The following is a 21,079-nucleotide window of genomic DNA, read 5'->3' on the forward strand; positions in this document are numbered from 1 at the left end:
GGGGGTGGGGGGAGCGGCTAGATGAGGCCAAAGCTGGGAGCTGGGAATTCCATCCCGGTATGCCGTGTCGGTAACAGGGACCTACGCACTTGAGTCATCACCGCCGCACCCCATAATCTATGTTAGCTGGAAGTTAGACCCAGGAGCCACTCAGATGTGGGTCTAAGCAGCGTCTGAACTGGCGGCATCCCCTCAGAGTCCCCTGATCAAAATGAAGACACCATCCAGTCTTCCAGAGCCCCTGGGCTGCCCATCTCCTCGTGCTTCCTCCTGGACAAGCAGGGCTTTGTCCGAGCTGGCAGTGAGGGAGTCACTGCTAGGCGCCGTCGCCATGATGGCTGGCTCCTGGCTGCCGAGGAGTGACTCGGGTTTTGTTCCTAGTGTACGTGAATGAAGTCTCATGGATGCGCTACGTCCCTCCTATCCCGGTGCACAGGGACTTCGGCTTTGGCTGGGCTCTCGTCAGCGACATTCTCCTCTGTCTGCCCCTCTCCATCTTCATCCAGATCGTGCAAGTCAGCTACAAGGTACTGGCGACTCGGGCCGCTGCAGAGCCTGGGGCTGGCCCCTCGGCTACAGGCTGGGGACCTACACTCACCTGGCCGAGAGTTGCCTGGGCGGATGGGCAAATGGGTAAATGGATGGACAGGTGGTCCATCGAGAGGAACTGCATCAAGGATGTGTTCTTATAAGTAGACTCGATCAGGTGATTGGGTGGATAATCGGGGGAACTGCATAAAAAATCATTATTCTACATCTCTTTGTCAGTAGGCAGGTAGGTAAAAAAAAAAATAATTTACAGTGCAGCAATGAAGTGTGATGTTTTTAGAAATATAGGAAAGGGAAGAAATAGAAATGACTGTAGCCTCACCGCTTAGAGATGATCACTGCTAAAGGTTTCAGTACCTTTTCTTCTGGTCCTTGTTTGCTGTGCCGTGTTTGTGTGCTTCGTGTGTCTGGCTGTGTGACCTCCCTTTTCTCTCAACTGAGCTGAGATTTTATTTGCTCTTTGTAACCTTTATCTTCATTGTATTTGAAAGTTAGGGAGAGAGGGGGAAGAGAGATCCTGTGTCCTCTGTTCACTTCCCCAAATACCCACAACAGCCAGGGCAGGGTCAGGCCAAAGCCAGGAGCCCAGCACTCAGTCTGAGTCTCCCACGTGGGCGGCAGGGACCCAAGCACGTGACCGGCATTGCAGGAGGTGGCTTCACCCGCTATGCCAGAACGCCGGCCCCAAGCTCCCCTTTCTGAGTCACCACCCATCCCTGGCGCCACCAGAAGCCAAGGCCGCACCCCATTCTGCCTCACGATGCAGCCATTTAGTGCTCCAAACTCCAAGGTCCCTGACCCTTTCTTAGACATCATGTGAGGCACGTAGGGCTGTGCTGCAGACAAAGCAACCCTGCAGTAGGGAGGCAGAGCAGAGGGCTGTTTCTCTCCTAGGTGGCACAGCCACACCCCACCAGTCTTTCCAGGGCCCCAGTTCCTGGGGGCAGCTGGGAAGGAGGGTGGAGGAGACCTGCCCGGGGTCTCCAGCCCTGACTCGGACTGTCCATTTGCAAGAGCCGTGCAGGGCCATGTTACTGCCCAGGAGGCCCAGATGTCTTCTGTCCTATGGAAGAAGGGGCCCAGGTTTTGGGTGACTGCGGCTGGCCTTTGCCACAAACTCTGATGCCTTAACCTGGTGTTTGGGGTCCACGTGCATGTGTCTCCAGCTTTGGGAGTGGAAAGGCTGAGAGAGCACGATCCAGGACAAGTCCAGCCTCACATCTTCCTCCTGGTCCAGTACAGCACCGGACACAGGGCCAGCGCACAGGGGTGGAGGCACAAGCAGGGTCCCTCACTCAGCTGGCAAATATCTGGTCACATTTACCACGTGCCAAGCTCTGTTCTGGGCCATGGAGACCCAAAGACACACTCAGCTGCTCTGCCCTGACACATTCTTTTTCTTCTTTGGGTTCATGGAGGAGGAAATTACCTTAATGCCTCAGGGCCTTTGCATGTGCCATTCCTGCTTCCTGGAATCCCCTCCCCACAGCTCTCCTCTTTGCTTGCCTGGCCAGAACCCACTTTGTGTCTCTTCCTAGGAAGAGACATGGACAGGGTAGACTGTTCCCTTCACCCGTGCAAATACTCCTCCTTTGTAAATGTTAGCACAGCTGCATGAAGTAATGTTTTCCCTGCATCCGATCTAATTTCAGGTCAGTTGCCACTGTTGAGTTTCTAAGCTCCATGATGACAGGTGCATTTCTGGTTGCTCAGAGCCCTAGCAGAATGCCTGGGTGCAAGAGACACGGTGTCTTGTGCTTGTTAAAGTTCCAAGCAGCGCTGTCACCAGCTCACAGCTGAGAAGGCTGAGGCTCGGAGGCGCTGGGTCCCTGGCCTTGGCCCACACAGGGCCTGAGCCTGGGCACTGGGGCCTCTGCCTGCCTGCCTCCGGTGAGCGCCTTTGCCTTCACAGCTTTGCACAATTAGAGCAGCACACGGTGCATGCTCTCACGAGGTATTAATAGGGTATGTTTAAGGGGTGGTGGGAGGGCAGAGGAGGGTGTGACTGACTCAGGCTGGGGGAGCGATGGCTGCCTGGAGGAGGCGGCGACCTTGAAGGCTCAGAAACCGTGGGCAAGTTGGAACAGCTACAGGGAATGCGTGGGAGTGTGAGAAATGAGACCAGAGGCAGCGCTGGCTGGGACACCCCCGCTCTGGGGTGCCAGGGGGTTTGGACTTAGCTGGGCTGATGGGAGAGAACTCCCAGGCACTTGCGAGCTGAGGAGTGAGGCGAAGCAGAAGGTTCTGTCAAGATCCTTGCCTGAGGTCCGGGCTGCAAACTGGCACTTGCTGGCAGGCAGGCAGGCAGGCTTGGCCGGGCTCACTCAGGATCTTAAAATGGAATTTGTGGCCAAGTGTATTAGCATGGATTTAAGGCCAGTTGCTGAGCCAAACACCCAACATCACAGAGGCTTACACGACACAGGAGCATGGATTTTCTCTCTCGCATGATCTAAAGGAACCAGGCACCTCGGCCCAAAGGCATCTCCCTTGCCTACATGGTCTCAGGTGGCCAAAGTCATGGGCGGTCCCCCAAAGAGAAGGGCTGAGTGTGCCCAGAGAACAGTCTTTCTCCCAGCCGAACTTGCAAATTCAGGAGGTTCTGCCTTCTCTGGGACAGGAGGAAGAACCCAGCAGTACTGGTCGCATGTGGCCACAGTGGACTCCAGCCCCGCAGGGTGGGCCGCTGTTCTCCAATTTCCCGCAGTCTCCGCCACTACCTTTTGTGTCCCTGACCCTGTGTGGCGGTTGGCATCAGTCATCTACACCAGCCCCTCGTGAGTTCACGGCCACGTCCTGAACAAAGGATGTCCTGGAGGCCACGGAGCTGGGACCCGTTTAGGCAGAGTGGCTGGCACGAGGCAGTACTGGCTCAGGGCAGTCTCAGCCCAGGCTTGGGATGGAAGTGTCACTTCCTTCCTCCACCCTGGCACGTGCAGTCACCTGCAGAATCCTGGGACTGCAAGGAAACCTTCTTGGAAATAGGGGTGGGATTTTTGTGCACCTGCTTTCCTGGGGCATCCCCAGAGGGGAGGGAGTGTGCCCAGCCTGTCCTCTGTGGGGCTCTCAGACCCCTGATGCCATCCAGAAGGGGCTGATGCAGGCATGAGGGAGCCATGCTCCTGCCCAGCTGCAGGTGCGTTTTGTGTTTCAGCCCCGTGGGAGCTGTGGCATGGGTTCTCCCCATCCCTGCTGGGACCAGTCATTGAAGAATGGTTTCCTGCACAGGGGCACTGGCCGCTGTGGTCATTTCCATTATTCTGACCCCAGGGTGAGGTGGGACAGGGGTGTCTGGTGTCTGTGTTCTGGGCAGGTGTCTGTGAGTCCCCTGGAGCATGGGCAAGCTTGCTTCCTCACGGGCGCAGAAGCCCCGTGGGCAGGAAATGGCATTGGGATGGTAGACCCTCAAGGCTGTGGTGGTACAAAACTTCCCCATAGCACTCTGATTTTGTTTGCTCCACCTGAGCCCCAGCTACCATCATGGGTTCTGTGCCTCTGGGAGCCACATACCTGTGGCCTCATTCCCTGTTGACTACTGGCTCTCTGGAGTCCCAGCCCTCCTTGCCAATCCCAGGTTTCCCAGAGGCCTCCTTTGCATGTGGGGTCTGGGTTGCTTATGGGTGACTCCCCTCCTGACGGGGGAGTGAGCATCAGAATACGATGCTGCCCCCTTTTGGGTTTCCATAGTGACAGGGCCTCTCAGAGAGCATCTGAGGATTCTGCTGACTGCACTGGAGGTCCGTGGGAGGTCCCGCTGCACAGCGCCGGCTCCACTATGCATCTGTCACCTGGCTGGCCCCACTCCTCCCGCCTGGGCTTCCCAAGGAGTTCCTGCCTCACTCACGCAAAGCCCCCTCTCACTCCCCAAGCCTTCCCTGTGGCAGTGGACATGCAGCCCCATAGGCACAGGTGTGTGTGTGTGTGTGCAGTGTGTATACGTGCACAGGTATGTGTGTACACATGCACAGGTTGGTGTATGTTCAGTGCAGGTGTGGGTATGTGTGTATACAAATGTGCATACGTGCAAAGGTGTGTGTACACAGGTGTGTGCAGTGTGTATATGTGTACAGGTGTGTGTATATGTGCACATGTGCACAGGTGTGTATATGTGTGGTGTGGGCATGCAGTGTGTATACGAGCACAGGTGTGTACATGTGCACACGTGTGTTTGTGTATAGGTGCGTGCAGTGTGTGTATGTGCACAGGTGTGTGTATGTGTGCACAGGTGTGTATATGTGCAGTGTGGGCATGCAGTGTGTATACGAGCACAGATGTGTACATGTACACACGTGTGTTTGTGTATAGGTGCGTGCAGTGTGTGTATGTGCACAAGTGTGTGTACGTGTGCACAGGTATGTATATGTGCAGTGTGGGCATGCAGTGTGTATATGAGCACAGGTGTGTACATGTGCACACGTGTGTTTGTGTATAGGTGCGTGCAGTGTGTGTATGTGCACAGGTGTGTATACGTGCGGTGTGGGCATGCAGTGTGTATACGAGCACAGGTGTGTACATGTGCACACGTGTGTTTGTGTATAGGTGCGTGCAGTGTGTGTATGTGCACAGGTGTGTGTACATGTGCACAGGTGTGTATATGTGCGGTGTGGGCATGCAGTGTGTATACGAGCACAGGTGTGTACATGTGCACACGTGTGTTTGTGTATAGGTGCGTGCAGTGTGTGTATGTGCACAGGTGTGTGTATGTGTGCACAGGTGTGTATATGTGCAGTGTGGGCATGCATAGTGTGTATACGAGCACAGGTGTGTACATGTGCACAGGGGTGTGTGACATGTGCAGGTGTGTGTGTATGTGTGTGCCCGCACACACACTGGGATACTCTGGTGCAGGCACATCATTGAACACTTTCTCAACAGAGTCATTTCTGTCCCTGGGAGGAATCCTGGGGCCAGCAGCCAGGACAAGACAGTCGCTTCACTCAGTCACCCTGCGTAGCGGGCTGAGAAGTCGGCCACTGTGCCCATTTTACAGATGAAGAAACTGAGGCTGAGAGCAGTGCAGCAACTCCCCCAGGGTCCCCCGCTGGGGAGGTGTGCCCTGAGCCTCGGGGGCAGCCCTGCCGACTTCACAGCCAGGCCCCTTCCTGCTGCAGCTCTGCCTCCTCAGAGATCCTTTGCTGGGGCTCGGCCTTGAGTTTGCTTCTGTGGTGAGCCTGGCTGGGATGGCAGAGGCTGGGGGCAACAGCAAAGCCCTGGTTTACAACAGCAATCAGATAGGAGGGACTTCACACAGGTGGTGGAAACAGAATTCAAATAGGAGCTTGAGTGCAAAAAACAATTTGGAAATCCATGCATTGTTTTCCAGAAAACACATTTTCTGTGAAATTGTGAAGACCTCTGTGTGCATGAGTTCCAAGCTGTTTTTTATTTTATTTATTTGGTAGGAAGATGACAGGGTGGGGGGTATGAAGAGAGAGATCCTTCATTTGCTGGTTCACTCCCCAGGGCTGTGTCAAGCCGAAGCCAGGAGCCAGGCGCTCCATCCGGGTCTCCCATGTTGGAAGCAGAAGCTCAAGTACTTGAGCCATCAGCTGCTGCCTCTCCCTTAGCAGGGAGCTGGACCAGAAGCGGAGTAGCCAGGACACACACTGGCAGTTGGCATGTGGACATCTCAAGTAGCTGTCTAACCTGCTGAGCCACAAACCTGCCCTTCTGGTGGTCTAATGGGGACACAGGTGATGAACACACACACATAGACGCATCTGTTCCCACTGAAGGACCCTTATGGGGGAGAGGGACAAGAAACTAGGCCTGGGCAAATATCAGGGGCTTCTTAAGAGGTTAGATGTTCCCCAGAGTCTAGCGGGCAGGATGTTCTCTGGGAAGGAAAAGTCAATCCCCTTCAGAGAACCTCTAGGCATGCCCAGAGCAGAGCTGCCCCTCCCCTCCGGGAAACCTCTGGGCGCGCCCAGAGCAGAGCTGCCCCTCCCTTCGGAGAGTCTCTAGGCGCACACTTATGATGTCACTGCGACCGGCCAATCCTGTAACACCTCAGCACTCTCCCTCAGCACTCTCCCTCAGCACTCTCCCTCAGCATTCTCCGGTATGCTAATTGTCCCTCTGAACCAGCCAATCCCGTGCCACCTCTGCATTTTATACCAGCACTCTCCACCAGCATTCTTTACCAGCATTCTCCCATATGCTAATTCGTTGCCTATATAACCTGTGAGTAACTGCCGCTCAGGGCTCCTCACCGCCTGAGGTGGGGGCCCGTTTGCGCAAACGTTCAATAAAAACCTCGTGCTTTTTGCATCAACTGGTCTGGAGTCTGGATTTTTGGGCGTCCTCTCGAGCAAGTGGGCATCTCTACAACTGAGAGGTCCAACATTTTGGCGCCCAACGTGGGGCTCGAGGTCGCCCTCAGACCCATTCTCTGCGGACCAGTTGGAGGTACGATTAAGTGTTTTCTGTTTGTTGTTCTTCGTCTTGAGTGTTCTGACTGGCCAGTACCTGACTCTGTGAGACCAGTGGGGGAGGCAGGCGTGCCCAGCAACCCCTGGTCCGTTCCCCGGAGGACGCTCCGGTCTGTGAGACCAGTAGGGGAAACCCTCGGTCTGTTCCCCCGGAAGACGCTCCCGGGGTGGTCTGGAGGTGGGTCGGAGACCAAGTCTCCCTCCTTCCCGGGGAGGGCTGGTCAGGCAGCCGCTCCCAAAAATAGCGCAATAGCGTTCGATTTGTCCTAGCCATGTGGTTTGTCTTGTTTACTGTATGTGTCTGTGTATTTGCTGTTCTTTTTTTTGGGCTGAAATCTTTGCACCCATGGGTCAACAAATAACCACCCCTTTAAGTCTCACTCTAGATCACTGGAAGGACGTTCGAGAACGCGCGCACCACCTCTCAGTGGAGGTTAAAAGGAAACGATGGGCAAAATTCTGTTCCTCAGAATGGCCGGCCTTCGAGGTCGGCTGGCCAAGGAACAGCACTTTTAACCTTGATATTATTTTACAGATTAAGGCGCGAGTCTTTCAGCCAGGATCCAATGGACACCCTGATCAGGTGCCCTACATTACCACGTGGGAGGATCTTTCACGTAATCCCCCCTCCCTGGATAGAACCCTTCTCCTTCCCGACGGAGCCCATACGGACCCCGATACCCCCTCCTCCTATCCCGGTTGTGCCAACCTCTTCCCTATACCCTCTGAAGGAGATTCGAGATCCAAAACCTGACAAGCCACCGGTTCTTCCGGCTGATCAGGACTTTCTGCTCTTTGACTCTCCCCCACCCTATCTTCCCGGCCAGCCTGCTCCCCCGCAGGAACCCCCACAACAACCAGAGCGGGATGTGCAACCTTCTGCACCATCCCCTGATTCCACAAGGGCAGGGGAAGAAGTCTCAGCGCCTTCCCCGCCCTCCAGCCGCCTGCGCCTCCGTCGGGGGCAGGCAGGGGGCTCGGGAAGCGTCTGGACTTCGCAGGCTTTTCCTCTTCGCTCGGTGAAAACCCATAACCCCTCTTTCTCTCAAGACCCCCAGGCTCTGACTGGGCTTTATTGACTCATCAGCCCACCTGGGATGATTGTCAGCAGCTTCTGCCGACCCTCCTCACTACTGAGGAAAAGCAGCGTGTCTACCTTGAGGCACGGAAAAACGTCCCTGGAGCAGATGGCCGACCGACCCTACTGCCAAACGAAATCGAGGAGGCGTTTCCTTTAACCCGTCCTGATTGGGACTACACCACCGTTGCTGGTAGGGAGCGACTTCGTCTTTACCGCCAGATTCTCCTTGCGGGTCTCAGAGGGGCTGGAAAGCGCCCCACCAATTTGGCCAAGGTACGTGCAGTAGTGCAGGGGGCTGAGGAAGCGCCGGCAGGCTTCCTAGAAATTGGAAATTGCACTGTGCCTATAGACCCCAAAGTTCAGGAAAGAGACCTTGACCAAATTAGCGTTGGAGACTGGCGTTAAAGACTGGGTCCAACTCCTCCCTATGGTGTTGTTCCGGGTCCAAAACACGCCCTCTCATTGCGGGCTGACGCCATACGAAATCCTTTATGGAGGGCCCCCACCAGTAGCAGGCTTGCTTGACCTTGCCAGTGACTCTGTTGCAGATGCCCCTAAATTACAGGCCCGATTGAGAGCGCTCCAGATCATCCAGAACCAGGTCTGGAAACCTCTTGCAGCAGCCTACCAACCCGAGACGACAACCATCCCACATCCTTTCCAAATCGGTGATGCTGTGTATGTCCGAAGGCCCCAATCTAAGACTCTAGAGCCCCGGTGGAAAGGCCCCTTCACTGTGCTGTTGACAACTCCCACCGCTCTCAAGGTCGACGGAATCGCTGCTTGGGTCCACGCCTCACACGTGAAGCGAGCACCACCTCCCCAGGGCCCCGAGGATCCGGATAGACTAGCCAAATGGAAGCTCCAGCGCACTCAGAACCCACTCAAGCTAAGAATATTTGTGATGTTCCTGGCCTTTCCCCATTGTTTTTCCAATTCCCATGCTCCACAATTGTTAACGTGGGAAGTAATTTCCTCCACAGGACGGGTGGCCTGGTCTGTTAGTGGGTTACATACCCCCGGGGCATGGTGGCGCACCTTATACCCGGACGTATGTCAACTGGTTACTGGGTTAGATACCTGGGATGTACCTGACCAGGATAATTTGACAAAAATCCCTGGAAATAGTCTTAACTATTGGGGCGTGTATGGCTCCCAGTCCCCAGTCAGTGGGACCCAACCCAGTCCAGCAAGAACAGAGTTCCCTCCCTCCAGTGAGGCAGGCTCTCCCCAGGCCAAACCCTCCCACCAGCCACCCTTTCGCCTAGCTTGGCAAGTTTAACTCCTAACGCCTCAAGCCCCCGTACAACCGGATAGCGGCTGTTTAACCTTTTGACAGGGGCCTTTCTGGCCCTCAACCAGACCAATCCGGAGCTGACCGAGTCCTGCTAGCTATGCCTAGCCCCAGGTCCACCTTATTACGAGGGCCTCGCGGTCCCCAGGACCTGGAATGGCACTACAGAGGCAAATAATTGCCTCTTGCCCCTTCGGCCGCGTCTCACTCTTACAGAGGTGTCGGGACAAGGTACTTGTGTAGGAAATCCTCCCTTGTCCCACCGACACTTGTGCAATGTCACCCACAATGTTACTATACGAGACGGCCCATGTGTTCTTAACAGGTTGCTCCAGTTTATCCGCGAGAGGCTTTTCCTTGTCCAAACCCTGGTGCTGACCCAACAGTACCAGTGTCAAGCTTCAAAGACCTCCGAGGTCCAATAGATTTTAGGATTAAAATCTTTGCAAAAAGAAAAGGAGGGAATGAAGGACCCTTATGGGGGAGAGGGACAAGAAACTAGGCCTGGGCAAATATCAGGGGCTTCTTAAGAGGTTAGATGTTCCCCAGAGTCTAGCGGGCAGGATGTTCTCTGGGAAGGAAAAGTCAATCCCCTTCAGAGAACCTCTAGGCATGCCCAGAGCAGAGCTGCCCCTCCCCTCCGGGAAACCTCTGGGCGCGCCCAGAGCAGAGCTGCCCCTCCCTTCGGAGAGTCTCTAGGCGCACACTTATGATGTCACTGCGACCGGCCAATCCTGTAACACCTCAGCACTCTCCCTCAGCACTCTCCCTCAGCACTCTCCCTCAGCATTCTCCGGTATGCTAATTGTCCCTCTGAACCAGCCAATCCCGTGCCACCTCTGCATTTTATACCAGCACTCTCCACCAGCATTCTTTACCAGCATTCTCCCATATGCTAATTCGTTGCCTATATAACCTGTGAGTAACTGCCGCTCAGGGCTCCTCACCGCCTGAGGTGGGGGCCCATTTGCGCAAACGTTCAATAAAAACCTCGTGCTTTTTGCATCAACTGGTCTGGAGTCTGGATTTTTGGGCGTCCTCTCGAGCAAGTGGGCATCTCTACAACTGAGAGGTCCAACACCACAGGCGGGGTGAGGGCTGCCGGGACACACATGGCGCCATCAAGGGCATGGGGACGCTGTTTGATAACGGAGGGTTGGGAAAACCTCTGGGAAACCGGACAAGCAGGTGCAGTGCCTGAGCCTGGACTGCAAGTGACAGGTGCAGGGAGCTGCCAGGTGGCTATGGGGTCTGGAGTACATGAGGCAGAGGGGTGGGGCGGGGCCAACAGCTTAGGCCTGGCCGCACGTTAGGGTCCCCTGGACCCCAACCCTGGGGGGCACTGGTTGGCCAGAGCTCCCCAGGTGACACAGCAAGGATGGGCCCCTCCTGCCTAAGACCCCCGCAAGCCACGGTGAGGACTCGAATTTTTGTGTAAGTGCAATGAGAAGTCCTTGGGGCAGGCAGGGGAGTGGTGTGATCCAGTTTACCTTTCTAGGGGGTCCTCTGCCAGCCAGGCTGCGGCAGACGGAAGGGGCATGAGAGTGGAGGCAGGGAGGCCCCAGGAGACCCCGCCCCCGCTGACCGGGCAGTGGCAGCTGGCAAGGGAACCGGGCTTGGCTCTGGTGGTCAGCAGTTGGAAAGCAAAGTGTCACCAGGGGCTGCATTCCTTCTGGAAGCTTCCAGGGTGGGGGTGGGGATCTGTTAACTTACCTTTCCCAACTGCTAGGGGCTGACTGTACTCCGGGCCTTGGGTCCTCTCCTCCATCTACAAAGCCCCTCCATGCACCCCCTGGCTCTGTTACCCCGTTTTCTGCTTCCCTCCGACCCTCGCCCTCCTGCCTGGGAAAATCCAAGCTGATCTCCTCCGCTCTCTATCATTAACTTAATCAGATATCTCTCTCTCTCTCTCTCTCTCTCTCTCTCTCTCTCTCTCTCTCTCTCTCTCTCTTCTCTCTCTCTCTTTCAAGATTTTTTAATTTATTTGAGAGGCAGAGTTACAGAAAGTGAGAGGAAGAGACAGAGAGAGAGGTCTTCCGTCCGCTGGTTCATGACCCAGATGGCCACAATGGCCAGAGCTGAACTGATCCAAAGCCAGGACCTAGGAGCTTCCTCCGGGTCTCCTGCACGGGTGCAGGGGCCTAAGGACATGGGCCATCTTCTACTGCTTTCCCAGGCCATAGCAGAGAACTGGATTGGAAGAGGAGCAGCCAGGACTAGAACCGGCGCCCATATGGGATGCCGGTGCTGAAGGCGGAGGATTAACCTACTGTGCCATGGCACCAGCCCCCTGCGGAGTTCTTTTCACCATGGAAGGCCAAGGATCGCATCTGGGGGAAGCACAGCTTGCCACGGTCAGGGTTATGACTGCAGGGGTGGGTCTGTGATGTGGAGATGTGGGGGAGCTCCCTCAATCCCTAGGGGCCCTCAGGCATCTCCCTGTGTGGGCACAGAGACACCCTGGCCCTCCTCTCCACGCTCAGATACTGTGCCGACTCCTAAGGAGAAGGCCAGCGTGCAGCCTCCAGCCCTGGCCCTAAGGGTCCTCCAGGTGCTGCAGGCCCCTCCCTGGGACCCCATGGCAGCTTGGCCTCCATCTGGTCAATCAGATCACCCCCTCCCACCTCAATAGTGTTTTCAGAATGTGCCCATTTCCTGCGGCTGCTGTCCCCAGCGACCCTGAGCTCGTGTTGTCAATCACCCTACAGTTCTGCAGGCCATGGGTCTGGTGCAATCTCCAAGCCAAAGTGCTGGCAGGCAGCGCTGGAGGCGGGGTCTTTGCCTCCTGGCTCTGGGAAGCACCCAGCCCCCGGGGTGCTCGGCCTGCTGTCCTTGTTTCCCTGCTGGCTGTGCACGGGGTGGGGGAGGGGTGCTCTCCAGGCTCCCTGGTGCCCTCACCTTAATCCATCCTCCAAGCCAGCCCCAGTGGGCGAAGCCCTCGTCCTGCTATGGCTGTGTCTCCCACTGTCGGGTCAGTCCGGGGGATGTTCTCTGTAGTTCCTGATTTCGTGGGGCCCACTTGGGTATTCTGGAATGATCTTTCCATCTGCAGCCCCGGTCACGTCTGCAAGGTCCCTTCTGCCGTGTAGAGTAACACATCCATATCCATAGGTTCCTAGGAGTACAGCGTGGACATTTTTGGAGGGCATTAGAGTGCCATAATAACTATCATGCACTAAGGCTTACTATGCCCCAGAAGGATCCGCCACGGAAGGTGCTATTATTGTGCCCATTTTATAGGTGTCGAAACTGAGGCACAGAGAAGGCAGGTAATGTGATGGGTTGAATTGCGTTTACCACCCCCCCATTTATATGCTGGAATCTTAGCCCTCAGTGCCTCCAGATGTGGCTTATTTGGACATGGGGTCTTTGCACAAGCGATTGAGTTAAAACCAAGTCATTCCAGGGGCCAGCGTTGTGTTGCAGAGGGTTACGCCGCTGCCTACGACACCTGCATCCCATATCCGAGAGCCAGTTTGTCCCTGCTGCTCTGCTTCAATCCAGCTCCCTGCTAAAGCACCAGGGAATGCAGCAGATCATGGCCCAAGTGCTTGGGTCCCTGCCCATCATGGGACAGCCCAGGTGAGCCAATCCAACCCGCAGGCTAGAGCTGCCGAAGCTGGATTCCAATCCTCCTTGGCTCATGGCCGGTTTCCCTCTCTGCCTGGTCTCCAGCTCTCTCCTTTGTGGGTTCTTTGTCTCTGCCCCTCCCTCCAGCTCTCTCAGCCCCCTTTTCCCCCCTGCAGCCTGAGGACCCCTCCCCTGCTCCTCCACCTATGCGCCCCCTTCCCCTCCAGCCCCTGCTCCTCCCAGGGCACCCCCCGCACTGACCGAGGCCCAGCCACGCGGGGGTTCTAGGATGCCCAAACTGCCCTCGATGGCTTCCCAGTGTGAGAGAGGAGGCCCGAGCTGCAGGAGGAGCGAAGCTGGGCACTGCCCACCACCCCAAGGCATAGCTGAGGAGCGGGCACTTGGGAGGGCCCTTCCCAGCCCCATCTAGCTTCTCAGATTCCCCAACTCAAGCCGTCACCACTGCGGGCAGCCATGCTTTCTTTTCCCAGCTCTTTCTGGCCGTGCCCCTTCTGGGCGTTCTGACTGGCCCCGCAAACCGGATATGTGACCCGAGCTGAACCAATTGGCTTCTCCCTTCTGGGACTCTGAGGCAGGTCAGGCACTGCAGGGCGGAGTCAGCACAGGGCCTGGCTGGGTACCAAGGTGTGAAGTTGGGCTGCGAGGGGCGCTGCCCCAGCCCCAGATGTCTCTGCTCCTTGGCCCTGCCTATGAGCGCTTCCAGGCCTGCTCAGACTTTGAGTGCCGCCCCACCCTCCAGTTGCCCCAGTGCCCACACGGCCCCTGTGGCTCCTCGGGCAGGGGCTGCTCATGGCTGCTGCAGGGCCTTTGCACCTGACTGAGGCCCAGCCACGCGGGGGTTCTAGGATGCCCAAACTGCCCTCGATGGCTTCCCAGTCTGAGAGAGGAGGCCCGAGCTGCAGGAGGAGCAAAGCTGGGCACTGCCCACCACCCCAAGGCATAGCTGAGGAGCGGGCACTTGGGAGGGCCCTTCCCAGCCCCATCTAGCTTCTCAGATTCCCCAACTCAAGCCGTCACCACTGCGGGCAGCCATGCTTTCTTTTCCCAGCTCTTTCTGGCCATGCCCCTTCTGGGCGTTCTGACTGGCCCCGCAAACCGGATATGTGACCCGAGCTTCTTCCTCCTGGGACTGAGGCAGATCAGGCACTGCAGGGCGGAGTCAGCACAGGGCCTGGCTGGGTACCAAGGTGTGAAGTTGGGCTGCGAGGGGCGCTGCCCTGCCCCCAGATGTCTCTGCTCCTTGGCCCTGCCTATGAGCGCTTCCAGGCCTGCTCAGACTTTGAGTGCCGCCCCACCCTCCAGTTGCCCCAGTGCCCACACGGCCCCTGTGGCTCCTCGGGCAGGGGCTGCTCATGGCTGCTGCAGGGCCTTTGCACCTGACCGAGGCCCAGCCACGCGGGGGTTCTAGGATGCCCAAACTGCCCTCGATGGCTTCCCAGTCTGAGAGAGGAGGCCCGAGCTGCAGGAGGAGCAAAGCTGGGCACTGCCCACCACCCCAAGGCATAGCTGAGGAGCGGGCACTTGGGAGGGCCCTTCCCAGCCCCATCTAGCTTCTCAGATTCCCCAACTCAAGCCGTCACCACTGCGGGCAGCCATGCTTTCTTTTCCCAGCTCTTTCTGGCCGTGCCCCTTCTGGGCGTTCTGACTGGCCCCGCAAACCGGATATGTGACCCGAGCTGAACCAATTGGCTTCTCCCTTCTGGGACTCTGAGGCAGGTCAGGCACTGCAGGGCGGAGTCAGCACAGGGCCTGGCTGGGTACCAAGGTGTGAAGTTGGGCTGCGAGGGGCGCTGCCCTGGCCCCAGATGTCTCTGCTCCTTGGCCCTGCCTATGAGCGCTTCCAGGCCTGCTCAGACTTTGAGTGCCGCCCCACCCTCCAGTTGCCCCAGTGCCCACACGGCCCCTGTGGCTCCTCGGGCAGGGGCTGCTCATGGCTGCTGCAGGGCCTTTGCACCTGACCGAGGCCCAGCCACGCGGGGGTTCTAGGATGCCCAAACTGCCCTCGATGGCTTCCCAGTCTGAGAGAGGAGGCCCGAGCTGCAGGAGGAGCAAAGCTGGGCACTGTCCACCACCCCAAGGCATAGCTGAGGAGCGGGCACTTGGGAGGGCCCTTCCCAGCCCCATCTAGCTTCTCAGATTCCCCAACTCAAGCCGTCACCACTGCGGGCAGCCATGCTTTCTTTTCCCAGCTCTTTCTGGCCGTGCCCCTTCTGGGCGTTCTGACTGGCCCCGCAAACCGGATATGTGACCCGAGCTTCTTCCTCCTGGGACTGAGGCAGATCAGGCACTGCAGGGCGGAGTCAGCACAGGGCCTGGCTGGGTACCAAGGTGTGAAGTTGGGCTGCGAGGGGCGCTGCCCTGCCCCCAGATGTCTCTGCTCCTCGGCCCTGCCTATGAGCGCTTCCAGGCCTGCTCAGACCTCGAGTGCCGCCCCACCCTCCAGTTGCCCCAGTGCCCACACGGCCCCTGTGGCTCCTCGGGCAGGGGCTGCTCATGGCTGCTGCAGGGCCTTTGCACCTGACCTGCCTCCTGCCTGGGAGGTTCTGCCCTTGGATCTTCACATGGCCGCCTTGTCCTCACGGAGGACACCTCGTCCGCTGGGGCACTCCATCATGCAGGCTGTGTTGTTTCATTCGGGGTGCACATCACCATCTGCTGTTTATCTGTTTGCTTGTTTACTGTCTAGCTGCCACGTTGGAATGAGAACTTCATGTCTGATTTACTACAGATTCCCCAGAGCCTCCAGCCTGTAAGTGGTGCTGAATGAATGTTTGTTGATTGAATGCAAGAAGGAAGTCAAGGGGTTAGGTAGCATGGAGTTCAGCTGATGTCATTCTCTCATGCAAGACCCCGACTGTTTCTTTTTTTTAAAGAGTGACTTTACTTACCTGAAAGGCGTAGTTACAGGAAGTGGGGGTGAGATCTCCCTTCTGCTGGTTCATGCCCCAGTTGGCCTCAACAGCCAGGGTTAGGCCAGGAGGAAGCCAGGGGACCATCTAGGTCTCCCACATGGGTGGCAGAGGCCCAAAGCACTTGGACCGTGTTCTGCTGCCCTCCCAGGTGCATTAGTCTGGAGCTGGCTGGGAAGGGGAGCAGCCAGGGGTCAAACGGGCATCGCAGGCAGCAACTTAACCTAACCCACTGCACTGGTAACACAGGCCCCAGGACCCTTACTGTTGTCTCAGGCTAAAGGAGGCTGAGTGGGGTGGGGACCGGGCTTCCAGGCTGCAGCAGGTGGTGGCCAGAGCAGGGCCCCTCTGCTTCTGCCTGAGCTGCCCTCGGGTCTCCTTCCAGCAGCCCAGTGCCTGTTCTTGGTCCCGAGGGCCCAGGAGCCTGTGTGTGGCTCTCACAGTCCTGCAGGGAGTGGGGGGCTGTGGCTGGACGAGGCCCCTTGTCTGAAGCCAATTCTCACATTGGATAAGCCGATTGAGGAGACTGTTTCATGGGAGGGTGGTGACTTGCCTTCCGTCTTCCTCTCTCTCTCTCTGGTTTGTTTTTTAAAAAAGCCATTGTATTTATTAGATCTGCCATCACAGGCTGTCCCTTGACGTGCTTCATGCTGTGAAGAGACAGCGCCTGCCACCAAGCCTCACTCGGTGGCTGACAACATCCTTGCCTGGCGCACACACGCTCACGCGTGCACACAGGCTGTTGTCGAGCACACAGGGGCAGCCCTGGGGGCAAAAGTCCCTGTCTTTTTGCGGAAGACGGATGGGAAATTCTGCTTCCTTGCCAAGAGAAGAGGCTGCGCAGACACGGGCAATCCAGAGTCCCAGGCCCCGGCCTGGTCGAGCACCTGGGGCACCAGCAACTTGGCCTTGAAGCCCTGGAGTTATGCAAACTTCTTTTCCATGCTGGCCAGCCAGTGGAGGGGGTGGAGAGTGGCAGGAAGCCCACAGAGAAAGGAGGTGTGCGGGGAAAGCAAACGCAAAATGCCTGACTAGTTCACTCCATGAGTAATCAACCCTGAACAATTGAGGAACTGACTTGTCACTGCGAGAGTCTCAGTGTGGAGCAGCCGCTGCTGGAAGGCAGGGCCCAGACAGAAGGGCTTGGCAGGGTTTGGAGAGAGGACCCTGGATCTGCAGAACCGAGGCTGGGCTGAGGGCCTGGGAGGCTTGGGGATGTTTTTATGACATTTTCAACCACAAGGGCCAAGGCATCCCCTGGCTAGGGAAGGTGGCGGCCAGGGGAGGCGAGGCGGCCGGAGGGGAGCAATATTTCTCTCCCAACAGTAAACAAGTGCTGAATAAACCCCAGAAATGACACCCAGAGAGCGTCTGTGGGAGGCTCCGGAGCTGCTTGTCTTCAAAGAGTTATTGGTTTTGTTCAGGCTTCATCTGATGCTTGCTTAAAAAAAATTAGGTTTTGTTTCCCCTCTCACCGCAGTCTGGAGGGAAGAATCAGCACCCAGCAGTTGTCTCGTGCCATCATTTAGCCGCCAGTGAACAAACTGACAGCGGCCGGGCTCAGCAAACAGATGGTGGGGTGGCGAGACCCAGCCGAAGCCACGCTGCCTCCTGGGGGGGGGGGCTGTCCGCTGGGGGGCGCTGTCTCATCCCCAGGCTGCAGGGACCCCAGGCTGTGTCTTCGTGGTGGTCTAGTTTGTGAGTGCATCGTACGCACAGATGTGCAAGAGCAGCGGTCAGGAGCTTGCCTTGCCGGGGTGAGGGTGGGCAGCGCCATGAGGAAGCTGTTCGGGAAGCCCATATCCCCTAGCTAGGTGCCTCGGTTCGAGTCCCAGCTCTGCTCCCAGCTCCAGCTTCCTGCTAAGGCAGCAAGTGATGGCTCCAGTACTTGGGTCCCTGCCACCCACGTGAGAGATCCTGATGGAGTTCTAGGCTCCTGGCTTCAGCCTGGCCCAGGCCCCTGCTGTTGAGAGCATTTGGGGGAGTGGATGAGAGATTCCTCTTTCTCTGTCTCTCTCCTCTGCCTTTCAAATACATGAAATAAATAAATAGAGAAAGAGAGGGAAGAGAAGAGAGAGAGAGAGAGAGCTGACTCTGCCCCTGGCATGCACGAGCTGGAAGCCCTGGGGCGGGGTCTCCGTTCCTCCGACCTCTGTTTCTGCAGCTGTAAGGTGGGGAAATTCTCGTTGCAGCTATGGCTGCTTTGTGTGACAGTAGCCACTCATTGCTCTGGTTTCCCAGGCTGCTTTGCCCTTGGATTGGCCACTGGACCAGACTGACCAGTTGGGTACAAGAGGAAGAGATAGATGTCACTTCTGGGCTGGGGTGAGTGAGTCTGCAGCATCGCTTTCCTATCTGAGGGACTTTAAGCAATTCTTGGGAAATTGAATGTAAAGATAAGTTTATTATGGTGCAGAAAAAAATTGAAATCCATGCATAGAGGGATCTCCAAAAAGTCCATGGGAAATGAGTATTATGAAAAAGTTCTGTGGGTTTCAACATCTTTGCACCAAAATAAATGTCTCTTGGAATTCCATTTCCCACCAACTTTTTGAGGAACCTGTGTGTGGCACAGCTAATGCTACGGAAAGGGCCTGGGTCCCTGAGACACCGAATGGAGGAGAGGCAGGCTGACGAGTCAGCTGACAAAGAAGCCTCCATGATGTGGAGCTGTTTCTCCCAGCAGCCAGTGTGAGCTACCCAAACACATACGGCAGTACTGCCTGCAGAGTTACTGTGGAAAATGAAATGAGAGAGGCGGGGCTTCTACAGAAAATGCTTGCTAATGTCAGCTAGGCGGATGAATGTGTTGACTTGTGCAGTCTGCATTGTGGGCCAGCCATGATGGTTAGCAGTGCTTGTGAAAGCCTACTTGGGGCTGCGCACTGCACCCAGTGCATACTGTAGTCAGATAGAAAGGACTCAATCATTCGCTCCACCAGTGTTTGTTAGACCCTGGTGTGCAGCAGGCATCGTGGTGCATGGGGGGGGGGGATGTGCCCGGCGTTAGGGTGCCGCAGGTTTAGTTACCCAGTCCAGCTCCCCGCTGATGCTCCAGGGAAAGCAGCAGAGGATGGCCCAAGTGCTTGGGGCTCTGTCACCCATGTAGGAGACCATGATGGAGTTCTGGGCTCCTGGCTTTGGTCTGGCCCAGGCCTGACTGTTGTGGGTGTTTGGGGAGGGAACTGGCAGATAGAAGATCTTTCTTTGCCCGTCTGTCCGTCTCTCATCTCTATCTCCGCCTTTCAAATAAAAATGAAAATAAATAAGGCCTGGGGTTGTGGCACGGTGGGGTAAGCTGCTGCTTGTGATGCCAGCAAGCTGTACTGGGCCCTAGCTACTCTCCTTTCGATCCAGTTGCCTGCCGTGTGCCTGGGAAGCAGGACATAGAGGCCCTAGTACCTGAGTTCTCGCAACCCACTCAGGAGACCTGGATGGAGCTCGTGGCTCCCAGCTTTGGCCTGGCTCAGCCCTGGCTGTTTGCAACCATTTGGGGAGTGAACGAGCAGATGAAAGATCTCTCTGTCTGTTTCTCTGTCTGTGTCACTCTACCTTCCAAATAAGTAAACACATCTTATAAGATATACAACTGAAGATAGGAAAGAAGGGTTTAGAAAGTCAGTTCTTAACTCTTAAATTGTTTGCAAACTACTGAGAGATATATGAGGGAATTTTAAAAAGTTCATGGGACAAAAACTGGAATTAAAAATGTTTATTTTGGTGCAAAAAAGGTTTTGAAGCCTGTGCATAGTTTTTCCATAACACACATTTTCCATGAACTTTTTGAAGACCCCACGGGTACGGAGACACATAATTCAAATGCCGAGTGACAAGGGTCATGAAGCAGGGTCTTCAGCATCACTGAATCTGCCTGGGAGAATCAGGGAGGACTTCATGGAGGAGGGGGCTGTGGAGGTCAGCCTCGAAGGTTTGGGTAGGAATTGGGCACAGGGATGGATCCGTCTGATGGGAGGCGAGAGGTGCTTCAGTAGCTGGAGCCATGGGCAGCTGTAATGGGTGGAGTGACGTCCCTCTTGTCCACCGTGTCCATATCATAAACACCAGGACTTGGCACCGTGTTGCTTGCCCGGGGTTGAGAGGGATGCTTTTCAGAGGTGACCACATGGAGGGGTTGAGATGGAGAGGCCGTCCCAGCTGATCCAAATGGGCTCCGTCCTTGTCTCATGGAGAACTTTCCCAGCTGTCGTCAGAGCAAGAGGCGCATCTGTGAAGAAGAGAGATGGGCAGGGGTGGCTTCCAGAGGGGAGGCAGGAAGGCAAAGAATGGGGGTGGCCTGGGGCGGCCAGAAAGGGCAAGGAGGTGGCACGTGCCCTGGAGCGGCCATGTGGGAACAGGGTGGTGCTGAATCCTTGGTGCTGGCCAGTGAGGCGGTAGAGTTTGAAGATGCAAACTTTGTATTGGCAAAGCCATCACGTTGGTGACAAGTTGTTACAGTGGCAGTGGACAGCGGATACAGTGTCTGGTGGGGGAATGTCAGGAGCCCACCCTGGACAGGAGGGGCCCTGGGGGCATTCAGTCCACCACAGCCGAGGGCCTTGGGTTTCAGTAGGGGGCCCCGTCTTTTGTGTAGAGTTAGCATTCGGTATAACTATTCATATTCTGGGTTAATATTCTGAGAGAGAGAGCTGTCTTGTTCATTTTAATGAGGGTGAATCTTCCAAAAATTGAATGTACATTTCTGATTTAATTAATGGAAATTTAGGTTATTTCCAACCCTTTGCTATTAAAATCAGGCTGTGACGAATGATCTTGACCTTGTGTCATTATGCGCACGTGGCAGATGAATTCCAAGAAACGAAACTGCGGTGTCACAGAGAACAGGCACCTGTAGGAGTCTGTGTGTTAAGGCAGGAGCGTCCCAGTGGGAAGGCAGGCGACTGGAGGCTCCCGGATGGAAGGTGGCACATCTCAGCTCTGCAGATGTTCCTGCCACTGATGGAGGCAGGGAGGCTGGTGAGAGGCTGGGGCCATGGAGCTGGAGAGAGAGGTGAGTGTGTGTGCATGCGTGTGCATGTGTGCATGCGTGTGTGTATGTGTGAGAGAAGGAGTAAGAGATGGGAAAGGGGCAAGGAGAGGCAGGAAGGTGTGCAGGACTGGCCGGCATGGGTGAGTGTAAGCTGATTTTCTGGTGTTGCCTTTATTCTAATCAGCACGAGAGCTGCTTCTTCAGTGGTGCTGGGTTAGAGCACCCATGGGGCTGGGT

At 56.2% G+C, this 21,079-nt stretch overlaps 1 protein-coding gene across 4 annotated transcripts in view; it reads left to right on the forward strand.

Moving 5' to 3' along the window:
* LOC133750298 (general transcription factor 3C polypeptide 1-like) overlaps window positions 1–21,079 on the forward strand; it is an 86,550-nt gene that overhangs the window by 41,479 nt on the left and 23,992 nt on the right. Inside the window, exons 16-17 of one of the 4 annotated variants that reach the window (XM_062179834.1) lie at window positions 382–527; window positions 8,031–10,370. In XM_062179834.1, the coding sequence (XP_062035818.1) occupies window positions 382–527; window positions 8,031–8,045 (161 nt within the window). In that variant the 3' untranslated portion in view covers window positions 8,046–10,370. Of the gene's footprint in view, window positions 1–381; window positions 10,384–21,079 lie in introns of those variants that run through there. The other 3 variants (XM_062179833.1, XM_062179835.1, XM_062179832.1) reach the window with 3 other exon arrangements.

This window comes from Lepus europaeus, chromosome 21 (assembly GCF_033115175.1).
Source record: "Lepus europaeus isolate LE1 chromosome 21, mLepTim1.pri, whole genome shotgun sequence".
Lineage (NCBI taxonomy): Eukaryota > Metazoa > Chordata > Mammalia > Lagomorpha > Leporidae > Lepus > Lepus europaeus.